The sequence below is a fragment of the Sorex fumeus genome, unplaced genomic scaffold, assembly GCF_029834395.1.
Source record: "Sorex fumeus unplaced genomic scaffold, SorFum_2.1 ptg000003l, whole genome shotgun sequence".
In the NCBI taxonomy this organism is placed as follows: Eukaryota; Metazoa; Chordata; class Mammalia; order Eulipotyphla; family Soricidae; genus Sorex; species Sorex fumeus.
The window spans coordinates 55,192,803-55,214,351 of record NW_026606060.1 but is presented as its reverse complement, the minus strand read 5'-3'; the positions used below and the strand labels follow the sequence as shown (position 1 = coordinate 55,214,351).

General features: G+C 36.2%; 1 protein-coding gene across 1 annotated transcript in view; it reads left to right on the top strand.

The window, feature by feature from the left end:
* The window catches only part of LOC130026543 (pregnancy zone protein-like), a 52,111-nt gene extending 34,815 nt beyond the window's left edge, over positions 1–17,296 (top strand). Inside the window, exons 20-38 of the mRNA XM_056117406.1 lie at positions 2,554–2,680; positions 3,084–3,312; positions 3,866–3,992; positions 4,182–4,303; positions 4,509–4,560; positions 7,336–7,419; positions 7,962–8,138; positions 8,415–8,502; positions 9,226–9,382; positions 9,798–9,872; positions 10,131–10,308; positions 10,771–10,994; positions 11,979–12,197; positions 12,366–12,496; positions 13,010–13,100; positions 13,252–13,320; positions 13,689–13,791; positions 15,694–15,735; positions 16,237–17,296. Of these exons, the coding sequence (XP_055973381.1) occupies positions 2,554–2,680; positions 3,084–3,312; positions 3,866–3,992; positions 4,182–4,303; positions 4,509–4,560; positions 7,336–7,419; positions 7,962–8,138; positions 8,415–8,502; positions 9,226–9,382; positions 9,798–9,872; positions 10,131–10,308; positions 10,771–10,994; positions 11,979–12,197; positions 12,366–12,496; positions 13,010–13,100; positions 13,252–13,320; positions 13,689–13,791; positions 15,694–15,735; positions 16,237–16,259 (2,318 nt within the window). The 3' untranslated portion in view covers positions 16,260–17,296. The remainder of the gene's footprint in view (positions 1–2,553; positions 2,681–3,083; positions 3,313–3,865; positions 3,993–4,181; positions 4,304–4,508; positions 4,561–7,335; positions 7,420–7,961; positions 8,139–8,414; positions 8,503–9,225; positions 9,383–9,797; positions 9,873–10,130; positions 10,309–10,770; positions 10,995–11,978; positions 12,198–12,365; positions 12,497–13,009; positions 13,101–13,251; positions 13,321–13,688; positions 13,792–15,693; positions 15,736–16,236) is intronic.
* The last annotated feature ends 4,253 nt before the right edge of the window (positions 17,297–21,549 follow it).

Genomic DNA, 21,549 nt, shown 5'->3' with positions numbered 1-21,549 from the left:
ATTATTGAGCACTTCAGATGTGTCCCAAAAAACAAAATATAAAAAAATAAAATAAGGTGAGGATATGAAATGGTTTTGTTCTTCCTAGTGGGCTACTCATATGCAGGGACACCGTGCTCACTCCTTGTGGTGATTCCAGGGTTCCTATAAACTATTTTTCAAAAATAAAAGTCACACATTTTAAATCAGTAGAAAGGTTTACCTGGAAAGATGAGAACTAAAGCTCTAGTTGAAAAAACAAAAAAGGATTGAAATTCACTCAACAGAAAGGAAAATAAGAACACTGCATTCAGATAAGGAAATGCTCTCAGCACAACCCTACCTGGCATGGTTCATGTGAGTAGAATATATATGACAAAGAAAATTGGGGGTTCAATTTGTTCATAGTCAAATTAGCAACAGCCACATCTCTGAGATTCTGTGAGCACAAGATAAAACACTTTTTATTTATGATTCCATAAAATAACATGGTTTTTAATATTTGTTTTTTCTTTGGTTTGTGAGCCAGGCACACAGGTTATATGTGGTGCCAGATCTAACTTAGGTCAGTAGTGCTCAAGATTTATGTTTTATCATAAAATCAAATCTATTGTTATAAACCTTACCCAGTATGCCACCTCTCTAGCCAATGTGATAAGGTGTTTTTTTTAAAAAAATTATTAAAACAGTATGATTTACAGAGTTATTTATAGCTGGGTTTTATTTTTTCTAATTTTTTATTATTATTATTATTATTATTATTATTATTATTATTATTATTATGCTTTTTGGGTCACACCCACAATGCACAGGACTTACTCTTGGCTCTGTACTCAGGAATTACCCCTGGCGGTGCTCCGGGGACCAAATGGGATACTGGGAATCAAACCCGGGTTGGCCCCGTGCAAGGCAAATGCTGTATCCTCTGCGCTATTGCCCCAGCCCCCATAGTTGGGTTTTAGACATACAATGTTCCAGTGCTGATCACGGCACCAGTGTCAACTTCCCTCCACTAGTGTTCCCAAGTTTCCTCTCCTATGCCTCTAGGCCCCACCCCACCCCCACCCACAGCCTGCCATCTTGACAGGCACCTTTTTTTAAATTTGGTGGTTAGACTTTGGGTCTCTTGATTTCAGTGTAGTTGACTCTGTGGTTTAGATATTTTACTCTGTCATTCCTTAACACCACCAGTGTACCTTATAAAACTATGTTAAACATATCTCCAGAATAGATTGCCTACTCCAGAGGTTTTCATTTGGAGCATCCCTTCAGCCATACTTGTCCTTACTTGTGCAGCCATTCTCTTGGAATGCCTTTTCCATCCTCTCCTGTGTCTAATCTTTCAGTGACCATCCTGAATTCTTATTTGGAAGGCTTTTTCTTTTTTAACTATCTAAAATACTTTTATTTGTTTTTCAAATGTTTTAATATTTATTTCTTAGATTTTATTTTAATTTTATAAAGTTGTTCACAATAATTCATTACATTTAATATTGAACATCAATCCCAAACCATTACACCTTTCCACCACCACATTTCAAGTATTTCCACCCCAAATCCTAAACCATGACCCCAAAGTAGAACTGAAACATTAGGAGAAGGCTCAGAGATCTCAGCATGGAGATCTGGTCTACCTGGGATGACTCAAATGAAGTATCTGTCCACTTCTTTGGTAGCTTTTGTTCTAATCTTAAACTCCTTTTCTCTGTTTTTGTTTTATTTTCTGCTCTCTATAATCTATCCTCTACCATATTCTGTTGCTTATGTATCCATCTAAGTTTTAAAAAAATCATTCCTGGACATAGTCATGAAAAGTGTGTTTAACAGTATTATAAATGCCAGCACCTCAGAAAAGATGAATTATTTTAAAAAATAAAAAATAATAAAGTAAAATTATCTCCTAAAGTTGACGAGATAGTAGAGTTCTATTTTACCGACCTGAATTTGATTCCCAACACCCCAATGGATCCCTGAGCCCTGGTAGGAGGGAACCTTGAGCACAAAGCCAGGAACAAGTCCTTAAAACCCCTGAGTGTGGACCCCATCAAAAAATAAACATTGCTGAAATTCTCTTGATGTATCATTTGGTTTATTGTCTTTCATTTTTATTGATTGCATTCTGTGATTTACAATACTATTATTGTTGTTGTTTTCCCACGCACACGGTTTCAACAGGACATCCACCACCATGCAATCCATTACTTTTGAATCTCAAAGCAGATAGAGAACATGTGCTCACTATTTCAAAACAAAGTAATATTAGGATATTAAATTATCATTTCTTCATCCTGTTATTCATTGGCTAATTAGCCTAGGGAGAGCTACTTTTTATTTCTAGGGAAAACATGCATTTACCACTAGACTATTTGATGGAGCAATATGAGTAAACTTAAAATAGACAAAAAGATAAAAAAAGAATAAGTTGGTAATTCCCTGTGTAAATATTATGGAATTTGAGAAGTATGACATCTCTACAGAGCTAATGATTTTAAGTGATGGCTATTTTGCTATCTTTCTCTTATTTTTACTCATTGGGTTATAAAATATATTTTTCCTTAAACTTTTTTTTCTGAGGTGTGGGAGCAGTGCCTCCAATGATGGGTATGGGACAAATCTTTCCACCATCCTTAGAAATGAAAAAGAAGGAGACAATCCGGAAGTATTTCCCTGAGACCTGGATCTGGGACTTGGTGGTACTTGAGTAAGTTGTATGTTGTTGGAAATTTAGTTTAGGAAAAGATTTGTCTTCATTTATGATTCTGGTAATACCCTTGGTTCCTGATCCTTTAAGTTCTGTTACACTCTTTTCTAATAAATATTTAGAGTCATAGTTCATCTGTCTGATGACTAACCAATATAAAGTTTGTCTAGTATGATCCTGAGACTCCTAAACTAAGAGAAAGCAGGAAACTACCTTTTTTGCTTAAAGAGAAAAATAAAACTTTCAGAGACTTTGATAGGAGCACAAGTTAGAACAAATTTAGCAGTTCTTGCTTTAAGTTGTTAAGCTCCCATGCTCTAGGTTGAGTGATGTAGTATTCTTACTAAGAGGGAGAGGTTCATTTACTAGGATTAATTCACCCTCCTCTTTTTCCCTTCACTAGTTTATCAGGCAGCAAGGAGCTGAAAATCAAAATCCCTGACACCATCACAGAGTGGAAGGCCAGTGCACTCTGCTTGTCAGGAACAGCAGGGCTGGGCCTCTCTCCCATCACTTCTCTTCAAGCCTTCCAGCCCTTCTTCCTAGACCTCACTCTGCCCTACTCTGTGGTTAGAGGAGAAGCCTTCACACTCAAAGCCACTGTGTTCAATTACTTGTCCCAGTGCATGCGGGTAAGTGGTGTGTGTGTGTGTGTGTGTGTGTGTGTGTGTGTGTGTGTGTGTTATGGGAAGGGGGTAAGGGAGGAGCATAATCAACCATTCCCTTAGTCTCCTAGGTAAACCCCCCAGCAAAACAGAATTGAATGTGATGGTACCTCAGGTTGGGGGTAGAAAAGTACTGAGAGCAGAGTGACCTGACAAGCCCAAGGTGGGGTGGTGATTTATCACTCAGGACTCAATTATTGCTGTATTTCTAAATTCAGAACTTACGTAAAAATTTTGGGTTTGTCTTCAGTTATCACCCTGATGACACAAACTATCTCTTTCATGTGTTGGTATGAATTTAAATCCTGGGCACTTTTCCTATTTCTTGTCAATTGTTCGGTTGCTTTATTGTTCAGAAAGTATCTGAACAATGAAGCATTTGGCAAGATTTTCCCTTGTCTGGACAATAATTCAAAAAGCTTCTCAATTCCTATGCACTGCCCCCTGTAAATTTCTTCTTCCTGTGACTGACAGTTCTGCCATGTTCTTTCTCACACTTGTGGGTGTGGATGGGAAACAGATTAGCATGCAGCTGGAGGACTCTCCTGCCTTCTTGGCTGTCCCAGCAGAGAAGAATGAAGCCTCTCACTGTGTCTGTGGAAGTGGGCAGAAAACAGTGTCCTGGGCTGTGACCCCAAAGTCACTAGGTGAGTGGTGTGTTGTCGAATGCTACTTATGTTTGAATGATCTGTTTTCCATTCTGACACAGAAAACACATTTCTGTCCCTTTAATAATGAGTACTGCAAAGAAAAACAGTGTCAGTTCTAGGGATAACTTAAAAAGAACAAGACATTCATGTAGAGACACTCTGTGCTTTGATGATCTTCTTCCCCAGGAAAGATGAACTTCACAGCCAGCGCAGAAGCCTTGAAGTCTCAGGAGCTGTGTGACGGTGAGGTGCCCCAGGTTCCAGCAGTTGGATGGAAGGACACCGTGGTCAAGCCTTTATTAGTTGAGGTAGGCAGGGAGACTCTCTGAGCTCTGAAGCCTTACTATATAACACAACATTGTCTACTAAGTATGCTACAGTGATATTTCATTCCCAACGTGGGTGTTATCAGAACTCAATTTTTTACTAATATTTTCCCCTCCAAAATGATTGCTTTTTCCCCTATGCATTCAATATCATTTTCCTTTTCCTTTTTCCTCTTCCAATACAAAGCCTGAAGGAATAGAAAGGGAAGAATCTTTCAACACCATGCTCTGTGCTTCACGTAAGTGTCAAAAATAAATAAAGTTTTCTCTGGTGTGGTTACTGACAAAGTATAGAGTAATGCAATACCCTTTAGGGAATGCTTTCCTTTGGGGGAAAAAAAGCAAAACAAAATTATACACTCTTCAATATGTAAATATAAGGACAGCTGATGGAGGCATAAGTTAAAAGACAACCTAAAAACTCTCAGCTAATATCAAGATTAGAACTTACAGTGATAATATAGAAATTTTTTAAATAAATTTCTATTTCACAAACTTTTTTTTTGAAATTTTCTAATATTGAGATATCTGTATGGCACTCTCATTATTATTCATTATTCTATGAGTAATTTAAATGTACTTGTGTGTCTATTTAGATAAGTTACTTTTTATTTATTTATTTATTTTATTTATTATTTTTTTTTATTATTAGTGAAACACCATGAGGTACAGTTGTAGATTTACAAATTTTTGTGCTTGGATTTCGGTCATACCATGATCAAATACCCATCCCTCCACCAGCGCCCATTTTCCACCACCAGGATAATACCCCTCCCCCCCCATCCCCCCATCCCCTCATCCCCCCCTGCCACTGTGGCAGGGCATTCCCTTTTGTTCTCTCTCTCCTTTTGGGTGTTGTGATCAGCAAGAGGCATTGAGTGGCAAACATGTTCAGTCCAGTCTACTTTCAACCTGCATCTCCCCTCCTGGGAGGATCCTCCAAACACCCTCCATTTGGTGTTCCCTTCTCCATCTGAACTGTCCTTTCCCCTAGAATACCCGGCTGGCCTCTAAGCTATGGAGTAATCCTCCTGGTGTTGATCTCAACTATTTTTGGGTATTATTCTCATATTTTGTTATTTTATATCCCCCAGATGAATGCATAGATAAGTTACTTTAAGAAGTTTAGGCTACTAACATATAGCATTATAGCACTGTCCTACCATTGTTCATCAATTTGCTAGAGCGGGCACCAGTACTGTCTCCATTGTGAGACTTCTTACTGTTTTTGGCATATCGAATACGCCACAGGGAGCTTGCCAGGCTCTGCCATGTTGGCGGGATACTCTCGGTAGCTTGCCGGGTTCTCCGAAAGGAATGGAAGACTAGAACCCAGGTCGGCCACATACAAGGCAAATGCCCTACCCATTGTGCTGTTGCTCCAGCCCACTAACATATAGAACACCAATATTTTACTAACACTACTAACACATTCATATAAAATTACCATGAAAATATTCAGCTCGTCATCAACTAGAGTTATCTTGAACACAAGTTTTTTGTGCGTATCACTTTTTCTCTCTCTGTAAACACTCCCTAATAGTTTCATTTAATCACTCAACTTTTCAGCAGAGATCACAACATTTGCGTTTTGTTCCCCACTTCTTTCTGAACTCAGACACATATATTTAACTGTTGGATTATCATCTCCACTTATAATTCTGTAGATTTAGTAGGCATATCAAAACTACTACCATGTTTAAAATTGAACCTTTGCTGATCCCCATAACATATACTCCTCCAATTTTCACTCTCTTAAACCTTTCAGAGATAAAAACCTTGTAGTCCTTCTTTGTTATGCCAATTTTCTTAAAAACTTCACCCAATTCATTTTAAACTCCAGTTGTGCACACCTTCAAATATATTGAGACTTCTCATTTCCCATTATATTCTTTTCATCTTTAGTTTTTTTTCTGCTTAACTCAGTAACTCCTAATTGATCTCCTATCACATTCTCTTATTTCCCTACAGCAAGAGAGATCATTTAATCCATATGCCAGATCATGCTTCTCTTCTGCTCAAGTCCTCTAAAAGTTTCTCAGATTCTCCAAAGTGAAAGCGTATCTGAAATGTCACCAACAAAAACCTTGAATCTTCCATGACTTAACCTACTACTCTTTGCTATACTGGCTTCCTAATCACTTCTTGTGGGAGCCTCTTATATTTCATAAAGTATGCTCCAATACCTGGAAGTCTTCTCATGTTTTTTTTTTTTTTCGGAATATCTCTTTCCCCAGACATCTATAAATCTCTCTCCCTTAGTCTTCATTCACCTGTGATCCTAAGTATGGACTCCCCAAGCAGTCCCTGTTCTCCCTGCTTACCTTGTTTTACTTTCCTTTTTAATTTCCTCTATTGAATTCACTAACATTGATCATAATTCATATTTATTTGCCATCTTATTGCTTCCATTCAAATGAAAACTCTAAGATGTCAAGAAATGGGGGTTGATTTTTTTTTTTGAGCTACACCCAGCAATACTTAGCGCTTACTCCTGGCTCTGCACTCAGGATTCACTCCTGGCAAGTTCAGGGGACCACATTGGATGCAAATACAAAACTCAGGTTGGCCACATGCAAGGAAAATAGCATATCCACTGTACTGTTGCTCTGATCCCAATGTCAAGAAGTTTATTTTGAAAATTGCCATATCATTACATGTAAAGAAGAACTGGTGCACAGAATGTACTTAACGCATGTCTATGGAATTTGTGTAATTAAAATAAAACACTAATTATAAAATAAATAAGCAACCAAAATGAGTAGATAATGCTATCATATAATTACTTTTAAAGAAAACTATAGAAATTTAGCACATATATATATATATATCATAAGAGTTTTCGTGTGATATGAGTCATTGCTTTAAGAGAATCTTGGATTGCAATGAGGAGATACATAATGACTTAAAGAAATGAGAAGCAAGATCTTGATCCTATAGAAAGAAAAAATTCAGAAAAAATCAAACTTTATTCTTATTTTCTTCCCTAATATACATTTGTTTTCTTTCACTAGGAAACGAAGTGACTGATAAGTTGTCACTGAAAGTTCCTTCAAATGTGGTTGAAGGATCCGCCAGGGCAACATACTCAGTTTTGGGTGAGTCTCGACCTCAAAAGGAAGCAGCAATTTGTTTCCATAATTCCAATTCATTATCACTTGTAGTTACAGAAGCTCCTGGCTCTAGATACTGAACTGAGAGAAAGAGCACTGAGCGAAAGATTAGGTTGTGCACTAGACAGAAAGGGAATTGATGAGAGGTTGTGCTATATTTTGTAGCTTGACATACTTTTAAAAAGTAAGAGAAGTCCCTTATCTTTACCTTCATATCAAGGGATTGACTAGATATAAACTATCAAACTAATTTGAAGAGTTGGGCATTTCCCAATCAAGTGACTTATCAGGAAAAACATCATAAAATAATGTTCTGTCATTCCTTTTCTTCCCCATTTTTCTATCCTTAAGACATCTACCTTTTTTTCTGTTTTACTTTTTGATTTCTTAATTTTCTCCACTTCATTATTTCCTGTCCTCCCTTTTATGTAATTTGACTTCCTGTCATAGATCAATAGATTTTCCTATCCCAACACAAGTCAATTCTAAGATCCCCTGATTTCTTTTTTGTATCTTTCATTCATTAGGGGATATGCTCGGGTCTGCAGTGACAAATCTTCAGAATCTTCTCCAGATGCCCTTTGGTTGTGGAGAGCAGAATATGGTCCTTTTTGTCCCTAACATTTATGTCCTGAACTATCTGACTCAGACAGGACAGTTGACAGAGAAGATCAAGGCCAAAGCCACAAGTCACCTTGTCAGTGGTAAGAGATGACCCACACAAAGAGGAACTCTGATTTAGTAAACATATTCTTCAGTTTAATTCAAATCAGCATACTTTTTAAAAATATTTAATAATCATGTTGCCATAATAAGCAATGAAAGTCTTATTGCAAACCATAAAAATCAATGAAATTTTGAGGTCTTAGTGTCATCTTAATAAAACAATAATTGACTATGATTCTATAACTCAATTTAAGAGAAAAGACTTATTAACTCTTGTCCCTCTACTTCTAAATCTATGAAAACTTTCTGTTCAGGGTACCAAAGGCAATTGAATTATAAGCACAGTGATGGTTCGTACAGTGCCTTTGGAGAGGATAATGGCGGAAGTCAGGGAAATACTTGGTAAGATAATTATTTCTATTTTATTTATGTAGTTATATAAATATTCCAAATTTCTGGAAATAGTTTTTCTCTGATGTTTGAATTTCATTGACATATATTATCGTTTAAAGTTCTCTATGTTTGTCATAACTACTAGTCATATCTGCATTTTATCGAAGAAAGTTCACCTGCTCTGATGATACAATATGTAACAGTGAAGTAAGGAATCCTCTGAAAATGGAAATATAAGACAGAGTGTCATAAAGTGAAGTGACAGGAAGAAAGTATTTCTCTACCACGTAAGGGTAGGATAAGAAGAAAATAGTTCAAAACTATGATGTAAAATAATTCAGAAAATGCCAGTTTTGGTGTGGGAGATATTGAAGGTTCCAATAAACGTTTCACAAGAAAAAAAAAGGAGCAATTATGAAAAACTAGTAAAGTAGAATATTTTTAGAAGAGAAATCTGTAGATGCTTACTGGGTAAACAAGATAGTACTCAACTCTTTTGTTTTAAAGTTTTTTTTTAATTGAATCACCACGAGATACATCATTACAAAGCTGCTCATGACGGGTTTTAGTCATACAACGTTCCTCTTAAGATTTATTTTGCCATCAATTTAAAGTCACCATCCTTGCAATAATTTTCTCCACTAAATTGTAAAGACCAATATCTGGATGCAATGTACAAGGTGAGCTTCAAAGGAAAATAGCCCTCATGTCTCAACTCTCTTTGCTGGACAGGCTCACCGCCTTTGTGCTCAAGTCTTTTGTTCAAGCCCAGGCCTACATCTATGTGGAGAACTCACACATCACCACCTCCTTTACATGGCTCTCACAAAAGCAAAAGGCAAATGGTTGTTTCCAACGCTCTGGATCACTGTTGCATAATGCCATGAAGGTGAGACCATTTGTTTTGTTTTAGTCCCTGAAGTTATGATAGATAGAAACCATGAAGCTGCTTCTGATTTTTAAGGTCCTGGTGACATCTTTAAGGAAGGATGCTAGACCTTAAAACACTTTAAATCTAACAATAAATTTTTATTGAATTTAAAAAGTAGTGTCTAAAAAATAAATGTTACTAAAAATGAGTAAATGTGACTTGTGGAATTTGCACATTCAAGTATTCACACATTCAAGTCACCAATTCAAATATTTTAAGGTGGAAGAAGACAGAGGGAGATTAGGGCAGGTGGTCAATAGTTTTTCATAATAAAAGGTATTTTTTACTGAGGATGCCCAAATGAATGTCACAATTAGCTTATCCAGCAGTGAATGTTGGAATGTTTGAGCATCTCCATCTTGGATCCTTACAGGGTGGTGTGGATGATGAGGTCACGCTCTCTGCCTATATCACCATTGCTCTGCTGGAGATGCCACTGCCTGTCACTGTACGTACATGGGAAATAAAAACCATAATGCTATGAATCTCTAAGGAAAATGACTTATAGCTTTTATGTTATTAATTTTGGTATATTTCACTGGCACTTAAAGAACCCAATCCTTTTTGAAGCCATAGAACAAATTAGTCTCTGGTCAGAACTGTGATGCTTCCCAGGCACATTGGGACTATAAATGTGGGATTAGTCTAGGGATCATTCATTAACCTCCTACTGTTTTCTTAAGACATCCTTTCCCCTTCTTCATAGCACCCAGTTGTCCGCAATGCTCTTTTCTGCTTGGAAACAACCTGGAGGTCAATCTCAAATAACCGAAGGAATCTTATGTATACCAAGGCATTATTGGCCTATGCCTTTGCACTAGCAGGAAACCAGATCAGGCGAAATGAGCTACTTCGGTCCTTAGAGAGACAGGCTGTGACAGATGGTAAGACATGCGACTATAAAATTTATTTCCCCAAATTTCACATAATCAAAAGAGAGAAGATCTCCTGAGATCATACCTATGGTGGTAATGTTACATTATTTTATGGGCTATTATAATGGTTATAAGAATAATTAACAGTGATCTACCACTTCAATGTTCCTAATATCTTGGACCTTTTCATCCACTTATGGTTTATAGATTCTCTACAACCTAACTTCAAAATATCACACAAGTATTTGAACCATAATGTTCAAATACATTACGAACAAAGATACATTGTGATTTGATAGAAATTTTATTTACTCTGTTGCCAAGTATGCTTGATAGGAGATTATAGAAGACAATCATGTAATACTTCATTTGAATTAGCTCACTAGGTGGGCTCTCATATCATGATCATTTATAAATTAAAATTTGAAACCAATCTCTTAAGCTTGGAATGTTATCTTTTTGCATTTCAAGATGACTCAATTCACTGGGAACGTCCTGGGAAACGTCAAGAACCAAGCCCACTCTATTATGAACCCCGGGCTCCGTCTGTTGACGTGGAGATGACATCTTACTTGCTACTTGCTTACCTTACTGTCCAGCCTGCCCCATCAACGAGAGACCTGACTGTGGCATCACGTATTGTGAAATGGATCATCAAGCAACAAAATCCCCATGGGGGCTTCTCCTCCACTCAGGTCTGTGTGACCCCAGAAAGACAAATTGAACAAATATGTATATAGGCACACAACCATATTCTAGAATTGGTTGTTTCTAGTTTATACATTCTCCATTTCTCCATAACCAGGTGGTGATCTCATTTATTGTCATCTGTAGGCTCTTAAATTTTCTCTAGTATTAATTCTTCAACTGTAAAGTAAATCTATTTTCCTCAAGCACTATTTTCATCAGATTACATTCCAGAAAAGTAATTTTTTTCACAGACTAAAATGTTTTATTATTTTACCCAAAGTTATTTCTTTTCCTAGTAAATAAGAGTACTCCCCTTGAATTATGCGGATTTCTCCACAAATACTGGATCACTTTCCTTTCTCTGTTTTTTCTTAGAATATTTCTCACCATAGTGCTCCCAAAAGTCTCACTTCTGCCTCTATTAACCTTTATTATTATTGTTATTCAGAGATATAACTTTCTCTGCTGTTTGCATACACTTCAACTCAATTTTTTCTTCATGCTCTGAAATTTTCTTCTTTTTGGGTGAGGGGTATGGGGGATGAGGTGTACACCAGGCGGTGTTCAGGGTTTACTTCTGGCTCTGCACTCAGAAATCACTCCTGGTTGTGCTCAGGGAACTATATTGGATTTTAGGGATCAAACTTGGGTCAGCTGAGCCCAAGGCAAATGACCTACCCACTGTACTAACACTCCATCCCCTACTCTGAATTTCACCAACAAATAATGAAACATAAAATTACCGAAGCAACCTCTACTCTGGGTCAAGATTCTGAGTCTTATTTCCTTAGGTACACTGTAAACTACTTGATGAGATAGCTTCCTCATCTCCCATCCCCTAGAAATAATAAAAAGAGAACTGAAATCCAATTCATAAACCATGTTTATGGTTAAGTGACAGAGACAGAATTGAATTGATACAGTTTACAACCATGAAGAGTTTGCTACTTTGCTCTCCTGTTAATTTTGTTCCTATTTTTTTTTTTCAGGATACTGTGGTAGCTCTTCAAGCCCTTTCCAAATATGGGGCAGCAGTTTATGCTACTGGGGAGAAAGATGTTACCGTGATGGTCAAGAATTCCAGGTCTTTCTCTGAAAAATTCCAAGTAAACAAAGCCAACCGCCTTTTGCTGCAGCAGATCCGGTTGCCAGAGATTCCAGGGGAATACACAACAGTGGTATCGGGGACAGGATGCGTGTACCTCCAGGTGAGACTGCTGGGGCTTAGCAATGCTGCAAATGTGAGAGAATGTCTCAAAACTCATAATTGGAATGCAATAGAAAAAAACAATGTTTGTGCTAAGGGAAATTATGAATCATCTTGAAAGGACCAACTGTGCGGGTGAAAGATAAATTACTATTTCCGTTTGTTTCAGAGAACACTGAGATATAACATCGTGCCTAAGAAAGAAGGAAATGGTCCCTTCACTCTCATGGTTGATACAGTCCCTAAGAATTGTGATGGAATAAATGCCCACAAGAAAATTCAGATTCACATTAACATTAGGTAAATCCCAACTACTATATGATCTTTTATAGGTTTTGGTAAAATTGATCTTTGTGCAAGGAACTTCATTGTCCAGTGCTATATAAAATTGATTACAAGGTTCTTGAAGTATTTGACAAGAAATGTTCGTTCATTCTTAGTAAAAAGCATTGACATTGAGAATGTGCTACTACCGTACTTACAGACTCATAATAATAAATTTCACAAATGGTCATGGCAGAAGCAAGAGTAGATGGAGAAGCTGAGTGGTAGTTAAAATACGGAGCACTAAAAATGAAAGAGATGTCTTGGAGCAGGAGAGAGAATAGAGTGGCAAAGGACACTTGCCTTGCATATGTCATACCCAATTTCAATCCCCAGTACCCCATATGATCCCCTAAGCACAGATAGAAGTGAGCCCTGTATCACTGAATATGCCCTCCCACACTCCCCAAGAGAAAGAGATGATTCCCATATTAAAGGAACTATAAGTGGTTTTGTTTGAATGTATTGTCTTATGCATTGACTTCATAGCTACACTGGGAAACAGCCCAGCTCCAACATGGTCATTGTTGATGTGAAGATGGTATCAGGATTCATACCTGTGAAAGCATCGGTGAAAAAGGTAAATCACAGGGGCCAGGGCGCTACTACAATGGGTAGGCGGCTTGTTAGATAATAAGGATTTAACAGAGACTACGTTACCTCTATTTACAAAGAGATAGTATTATTATTATAAAATATATACATAACATAATTAAAATCTTGGTCAACAGCTGCAAGAAATGCCTCAAATTCAAAGAACTGAAGTGAACACCAACCATGTCCTGATTTATTTTGAAAAGGTAAGATTCTCCTCAGTGACTATGATACTGCTGCAAGAACTCCTAGAGTTTTCCTACAGTTTAAAAACAATTCAGTTTACAAATAAAGGCTGTTGTTTCACATATAAAGAAGAGGGTGAAGAAAACAGTCACAGAACAAAATGAAGCCGGGACTACTAACAGGGTTCACTTGACTATGTGGCTGTCCATAAAATCTCCCTTTTGCCTTTTCTTTATCTGTCCTTGAGTATGTTATGTAGTTTCAACACGTCCTATTCTTTTCATAGGATTTGGCAAACCAAAGGATTTAATAATGCCTTGCTAAGATAGGAGGATAACTAATAACTAAGCAAACTTTTGATTCCAATTTAATTTTCCTCTCTCTCCAGTTAACCAGTGAAGTCGTGAATTTCTCCTTCTCAGTGGAACAAGATATTCAAGTAGAGAACTTGAAGCCAGCTACTGTAAAAGCCTATGATTATTATGAGACAGGTGAGTGATAGTCAGGTATGGCAGGTTTTAGAAAGAAATAAAATTATTAACTTAATATTCACCTAATTAAAACAAAAGTCCACAATTTGAGATAAGAAACATGACATATGTACACATAATACTCAACTGTATATATTACAACAAAAAAGACAAAATCCAACTGTCAGAGGGTAATGTTTAGTGAAATAAGTCAGATAAAGACAAACATCGTATGATTTCACTGATTTGTGGTATAACAAAAGGTAAGGTAAGGTAAAGGTAAAGGCCCTCCCGTTGATCGTCAATTTGCTAGAGCGGGCCCAGTAACATCTCCATTGGAGACTTTGTTGTTACTGTGTTTGGCATATCAAATACTCTCGGTAGCTTGCTGGGCCGAGAGGGGCGGAGGAATTGAACTCGGGTCGGCCATGTTGGCCGCTTGTAAGGCGAACGCCCTACCCACTGTGCTATCGCTCCAGAACAAAGCAAATGAAGCCAAGAGATAGTACCACAGGTAGGGCACTTCCTTGCATGTGGTAGACATGGGTTTGATCCCCAGCACCATACATGGTCCCCAAAGAATGCCAGGAGTAATCCCTAAGCTCAAAGTCTTACAGAGCTCTGAGCACACAGAGATAAACAAAGTTAAAGACAGAAAGAAGAAGGAATGAAGGAAGAAACGGAGGGAGAAAGAGAAAGAAATGGAGGAAGGAAGGAAGGAAGGAAGGAAGGAAGGAAGGAAGGAAGGAAGGAAGGGAGGGAGGGAGGGAGGGAGGGAGGGAGGGAGGGAGGGAGGGAGGGAGGGAGGGAGGAAGGAAGGGAGGGAGGAAGGGAGAAAGGAAGAGTGAGAAGAAAAGAGAGATAGGGAGAGGGAATGAGAGAGAAAGAGAGGAAGGGATAAAAGGAGGGATGGAAATAAAATGAACCAAATGAAAGAAAAATAATGTTTAGAACTACAAGACTATTATCACAGTGGAAAGGGAATTGGGGTGGGTAAAATGGGTCAAAATCATTCAAAATAGTCCTGAGCAATAGTATAGTGGGTAGGGCGCTTGCCATGCACACAGCTGACCAAGCCTCTGTCATTGGCAACCCGTATGATTCCCTGAGCCCTGCCAGGAGTGGTTCCTTGATACAGAGCCAGGATTAAGCCCTGAACACTTCTGGGTAAAGCACCCCCCATTTTTAAATGCTTAAAAGGAGGAAAACAGCTTAAGTTGTGTTCTTGTTGAAGTATATACAGATACTGATATATAATAACAATTGAAAACTACCAAATATTATAAGCCAATATTTACCTCAATAAAAAAATTCTACATCTACATTCTCTTACAGCAAGAAAAAAGTGAATTTATGGTTGTATATTAACCTCTCATATGCCCCAAATAAGCTTAAACAGATTTTTTAATAAATTCATTATGAAGCATTAAGGTGACCACCTTAGTCTAAATTCATCGAACAATGCTTGTTCAAGACTGAATGATTCCAGAAATATAGGAATAAACACTTCACATTGTGAATGGCTCACATTTGACTTCTGTCTTGATTTGTGTCACAAAAATCTAAAAAGTGTTCTAATATATCAAGAATTTCTTCCACTTTGACATAAAAACACAGCATTATAGTAGTGTTAAAGTTTTTAGATTCAGGGAAGTTTATATGGAAAGGTAAAATTCAAATGATAAAATATAATTATGAAAGAAAAATTATACTGTGTCACAAAATTTTCCAGTGGTTCTGAATCAAGGTACAATTTTCTCTGATTTCCCTACATTAAAGATGAAGGGTTAATAAAGAAGCATTTTTTTTTACTGACTCCATAAATGTGATTCATACGTTCTTAATTAACATAGCTTATTTACAAATAACTATGCATGACCCACTACAGACTTTCTTACTCTTGGTCACCCATTTGTGTTTCAGATGAAATCACCATTAAGGAGTATACTGTTCCTTGTGCTTCTGGTAAAGTATAAACAGTAAAATTCTAATGTCGGCATAGAGAAAGCAACATCTATTGTCTGCATAAGTTTGTTTGTTGAGCCTGTTCTCACCATAATTAAAAACACCCTTGTGTCTTCTTAGTAGTTTTAACTACTTAAAAATTATAGTTTTAGCAATGTTTTTTAGATTATCTTTGTAGATAAAAAATTATACTTTGTAAGTAAAGTATAATTGGTACCTGAGGTGGACAATTTAAATGTGAAACTAGAAATTTGTCATATATAAAAAGCAGATCATACAATTTTTACTTTATGTTATATACCCAGTGGTCATATATTACCACAATATTTCTAAACTATTTCTAAACTTATTTTAAGGTCATAACGTTTTTAAATGTTGCTAAGAACAACCTTGTCATTAATATTCATGATATTCAAATAGTTATAATTAAAATATTAATTCTTTCCCTTTAGTAGATTAGAGAGATGTCTTAATTTTTCTTTGTTTTCTTTTACTATTTAGGAACTAAAGAAATAAGTGCTTGAAAATGCAAACTCTCATCAGATGAACTTCTCTAACAAGGAAGATTAAGGACTTAGAGGAAAAAGTACTTAGAAAAAGGACTTAGAGGAAAAAGCATGAAAAAAGGATAGGAATTTGGAATAAACTGTGTGTGCAATATTTACAATAATTTTTTCTAATAGTTATTCATGCCATGTACAATCTAATATACTTTTACTTTATTATGTATATAGTCTCCATTAACTTTTTTTAAAAAAAACTTAGAAATCTATATAATCAGAAACATTATAGGTGAAATTTTAATTTTAGAGAACCACCATAATGCCCTCACTGAATGTTTGATTTGTATTAAATACAAAGTAGAAATTTTGCTTCAGATATTTCTTCTTAATTTTAATAATATAAAAATACAAAGTTATAAAACGGCAATAATATGAGAAATATCTTTACAAGTTTTACTAATTTTTTGCAAGTCCTTTTTTTACAAAAGCTAAGAATCAGACATAATGGAAAACAAAGTAAGAAAAATTCAAGGTGAAAAAGGCAAAGTTTCTATTTGAATTTAATTATTATAGAGCAAAGTTTTATCTGAAAAAATCTGAGCCAACAGAGCCAACATGTAATATGTACTCATTTAACAAAACTAAACTTGTCACTTTCAGTAAATGATACTGGATTACTCAAAGCTTGTTAATATATAAGCCACACAAAAGTCTTTCATCATCAATACCCATAAATGACACTTGGTCCAAATTTTCTCTCATTAGGTAATTAGTGGATGAATATTACATAATTAAGTAATTTTTTATTCAAGCATTTAAAATAAGAGGTAATGCATTTGTCAGAGTTCATAAAGTAAAATAACACTTTTTCTATGGAACAATTTATTATTCATACTGGTCTCATAGGTGGATTTTACTGATGGTAATCTCTTATCTTGACAAATTATTTGTGAAATATAGTCAACTTTTGAAAGGAATATATGTATTTATATTGTATAAAATTATATTTTCAATCAAATAATAAAACACAATTTTAAATAATAATAAAGTGACTGATGCTATTACCTATTCAAGCATTTTTAATGACCCAAAAATCAGCATTATGTAATAAATGGCTCAAAGAACATCTAGATGGCTAGAATAATTATAGACATTTTAACAAGAAACTGTTCAGATAAGAATGATGGGTTAGGTATAAAGTTGAATAACGTAAATTGTGCCATAAAATAGGTAAAGGTAAAGGTAAAGGCCCTCCCGTTGATCGTCGATTTGCTCGAGCGGGCCCAGTAACGTCTCCATTGGAGACTTTGTTGTTACTGTGTCTGGCATATCGAATACTCTCGGTAGCTTGCCGGGCTCTCCGAGATAAAATAGTTTAGATTATTTGTTCCACTTGGAAGATATGTTTACATGTGTACTTAACAATCTATAAGTAGTCACTAAATTTTCAGCTTTTAATGAGTATACAGTGAGATTAATTTCATAGATTCCCTTAGATAATCCTTAAGGGAACTTGTCCCATACTGTATTGAAAGCAAACACTACTCATTTGCCTCAAGTATTTTTTTTTTTTAGGTTTTGGTAGTTTTTGTGACATTCATTCCTCTCCATTAATTATTCTAGCTTTTTTAGACTAATAATGATTTTATTTAGACTAATTTGCTGTAGACTAATTTTTTTCCATGGCCACAGGACAGTTCAATGGACATGTAGCCTTCTTCTGATTTGTCTGCAAATCCTTCAGTATTAAGTTCTTCTAAAGTTTCCCAATTAATTTCTGTTTAGAAATTTTCATACAGAATCTTGGCTTAGACATTTAAAATTTTCAGTAGCTATTTATTTTAGCTTTAGTAAAATTGGTATGAGTTTGAAATTGGGTATTATAGTATATTTAAGTTTCACTTAGCCATAAAGAAAAAACTTACCGTAATTACACAAGAAAATGGTAAAGATGTCAAAACATACTAATAGCAAAAGATACCAAAACACACAAAATGAAAAAATAGAATAGAAACAAGAATCTTCAAAAAGAATTTATAGATATGCAAAGCAATCAGAAAACAATGAACAGAATTGCAATAGTTAGCCCTTATCTTACCAATGACTATAAAATACATAGAATGGCTGAGTAGATATAAACAAAATTAAATGAGTGATGCTTAAGAGATCCTCGTTTTTCCTTAAATGTATGTACAGACTGAAAACAAAGGGATACAATAAGATATTTCAATCCAATATTAATTTATAATTTACTCACAATAAATAAAATCTACTTTAAATTAAATATGGTAAGAGATCCCTATATAATGGTAAGGAGATTATGTCATTAAGAAGATACAGAACTTGTTAGTATTTATGCTCCTAATATGAAAACACTTCAATATGAAAAGCAAAAACTAAGAGACAAAAGGGAAAATGATTACATAAAAATAAAGAGCAGTACAAAAGTTAAGAACATTAATATTTCAGTCTCAACAGTGGATAATTATGATCTGATAATCCTATAGAAAATTAATGAATGGATGATTTGAAAAACATTGCAGACCAACTTATTGTAAAGACCTATAGAGAATTTCAATGTTCTTCAAAGCAGAATATGAATGCCATATTTCACTGCATAATTTTCACTACTTCGTATATTTTTACCCCTTTATAGTGTCAGAGGCACAGTGCTTTTAAATGTTTCACATAATGATCACACCCAATTTTTTTTTAAAAAAGAGGTCATAAAATCTGCCATAAAAATGTGGTGAAATATGGTTCTTTTCAAGTGCACACGGACATTTCCTAGAATAAACCATACACTAGACATCAAGTTAGCAAATTCAAAAAAAATTTGAAATCATATGAAGCATACTCTCTGATCAAGTCTATTCTTGCTGACAAAATTAATGGGAAAAATCAAAATGCAGAAAATAATTAACAAAAACTTAGCATTGAAAGTTAACAAAATAGGTACAAAAGGCATATACTCAACATAATAAAGGCCGTTTATGTTGACCCACAGCTATTACCGTGCTGAGTGGTAAAACCTATAATCACTTCCTCTAAGATCAACATTTAAAAAGTATCCCCACTTCCTCACTCTTATTTAACATTGTACTGAAAATCTTAGCCAGACCAACCAGGCAAGGGAAAAGAAAAGAAAGCAAAAGAATGCGAAAGCAAAAGTAGAATTCTATGTATCTTTAGATTATGCTATTTTATATACCCAAACCCTAAAAACTTCACCAAGTATTAGTATATGTAATCAAAAAATCTACTTCAACATGTAAAAATCATTCTTTTCATACACAAAAATTAAATCTTAAAAAGAATTAAATGAAATTATAACAATTAGAGTATTATCAAAACTTATAAAATAATTAGAATTAATCAATACGTGAAATATCTCTACAGACAAAGCTCAACATGTTTATGAGGCAGGCCAGGCCCAGGAGATGGGGGTGGGGGTTTGGCAGGAGGGAAAATGGGGACATTAGTAGTGACAAATATACACTAATCAAGGGAGGAATGTTAGATCATTGTATGACTTAAACCCAATCATGAGCAACTGTGTATCCCATGGTGATTCAAATTAAAAAAAAATGGAGGAGAATGAGAAGGAGGAGGAAAAAGAAAAAGGAGGAGAAGGGGGGAGGAGGAGGACGAGGAGGAGATGAGGAGGAGAAAAGAAATAGAAAAACATCCCAAATTCATAAATTGGAAGAATTAGCATTGTCAGAATGATCATCCTATCTAAAATATTATACAGATTTTATGCAATCCCCATCAAAATTCTGATGACATTCTTTACAGATACAGAGCACTGTAGCACTGTCCTGTTGTTCATCGATTTACTCCAGCAGGCCCAGTATAATCTCCATAGTGAAACTGGTTGTTACTGTGTTTGGCATATCGAATATGTCATGGGGAGCTTGCCAGGCTTTGCCTGTGGGCAAGGTACTCTCTGTATCTTGCCGGGCTCTCTGAGAGGGGCAGAGGGCACAGGTGGGCCGCGTGGGCTGCATGCAAGGAAAACGCCCTGTCCGCTATGCTATCGCCCCAGCCCAGATACAGAGCAAACTTTACTAAAACTTATATGGATGTTGGGGTATAAACTATATAATGTTTTCAGCTATAAAAATGAGAAGAGGCCTGGAGATAGCCCAATTGGTAGAGTTTCAGCTTAGCAGGCACCAGGCCATAAATTTATCTGCATAAAACACCCTGTTCCCAGTCAGATTCTAGCTTAGCTCTTCATTATTATTTGTATCCCTGGCACCACAATAAAGTGTGTGACCTCCAACACACAGCAAGCACGATATGTGTGCAAGCACCATATCGTAAGAATTACATACCCCCTGATGAGCACTGGAATGTAACTGTGTTTGAGTACCACAAATAAGTATGCAATCTCATTTCATCTCAGCAATAAAAACAACAAAAGAAAAGAGCAGAATCAAAAGTGAGGTAAAAGGTAAAGGTAAAGGCCCTCCCGTTGATCGTCGATTTGCTCGAGCGGGCCCAGTAACGTCTCCATTGGAGACTGTTGTTACTGAGTCTGGCATATCGAATACTCTCGGTAGCTTGCCGGGCTCTCCGAGAGGGGCGGAGGAATCGAACTCGGGTCGGCCATGTTGGCCGCTTGTAAGGCGAACACCCTACCTGCTGTGTGGGGAAATGTCATTAATTTTAAGAGGACAGGACCTTTGAGAACATTATGTTAAGTGAAATCAGACAAAGACTGCATGAGCTCACTTAGAGATGGGATCCACAATCAAGATTTTTTTTTAAGATACGTTCGGTGGTGCTTAATGCTTGCTCCTGGTTTTGTGCTCAGCGATCTGTTCTGGTGGTGCTCAGGTGACTTTCTGTAGTGTTGGGGATAAAACTCAACACTGGTGGGTAAGGAAAGATCCTGATACTCTGTACTACCTTTCTGGCCCTTCTATAATTAAAAAACCAACAACCTAAAAGAAAAATAGATAGGATTTGTGGGTAGTAGGGGGTAAAAGTTGGGTGAGGGTGATCAAAAAGGTATGAACTTCCAGTTCTAGCACCCTATGAAAAAATTTTAGAATTCCAGCAGCACGCGGCTGCCGCACGCAACATCTCATATAATTACGCCACTGATATACCAAGAGTAGCATTCACATTTGATGGGGTGTAAAATAGAAGACAACCAATATTGATAATATATAATATATGTGTGTGTATGTGTGTGTGTGTGTATGTGTGTGTGTATCACTGTATCACTGTATCGTTGTCATCTGTTGTTCGTCAATTTGCCAGTAACGTCTCCATTCATCCCAACCCTGAGATTTTAGCA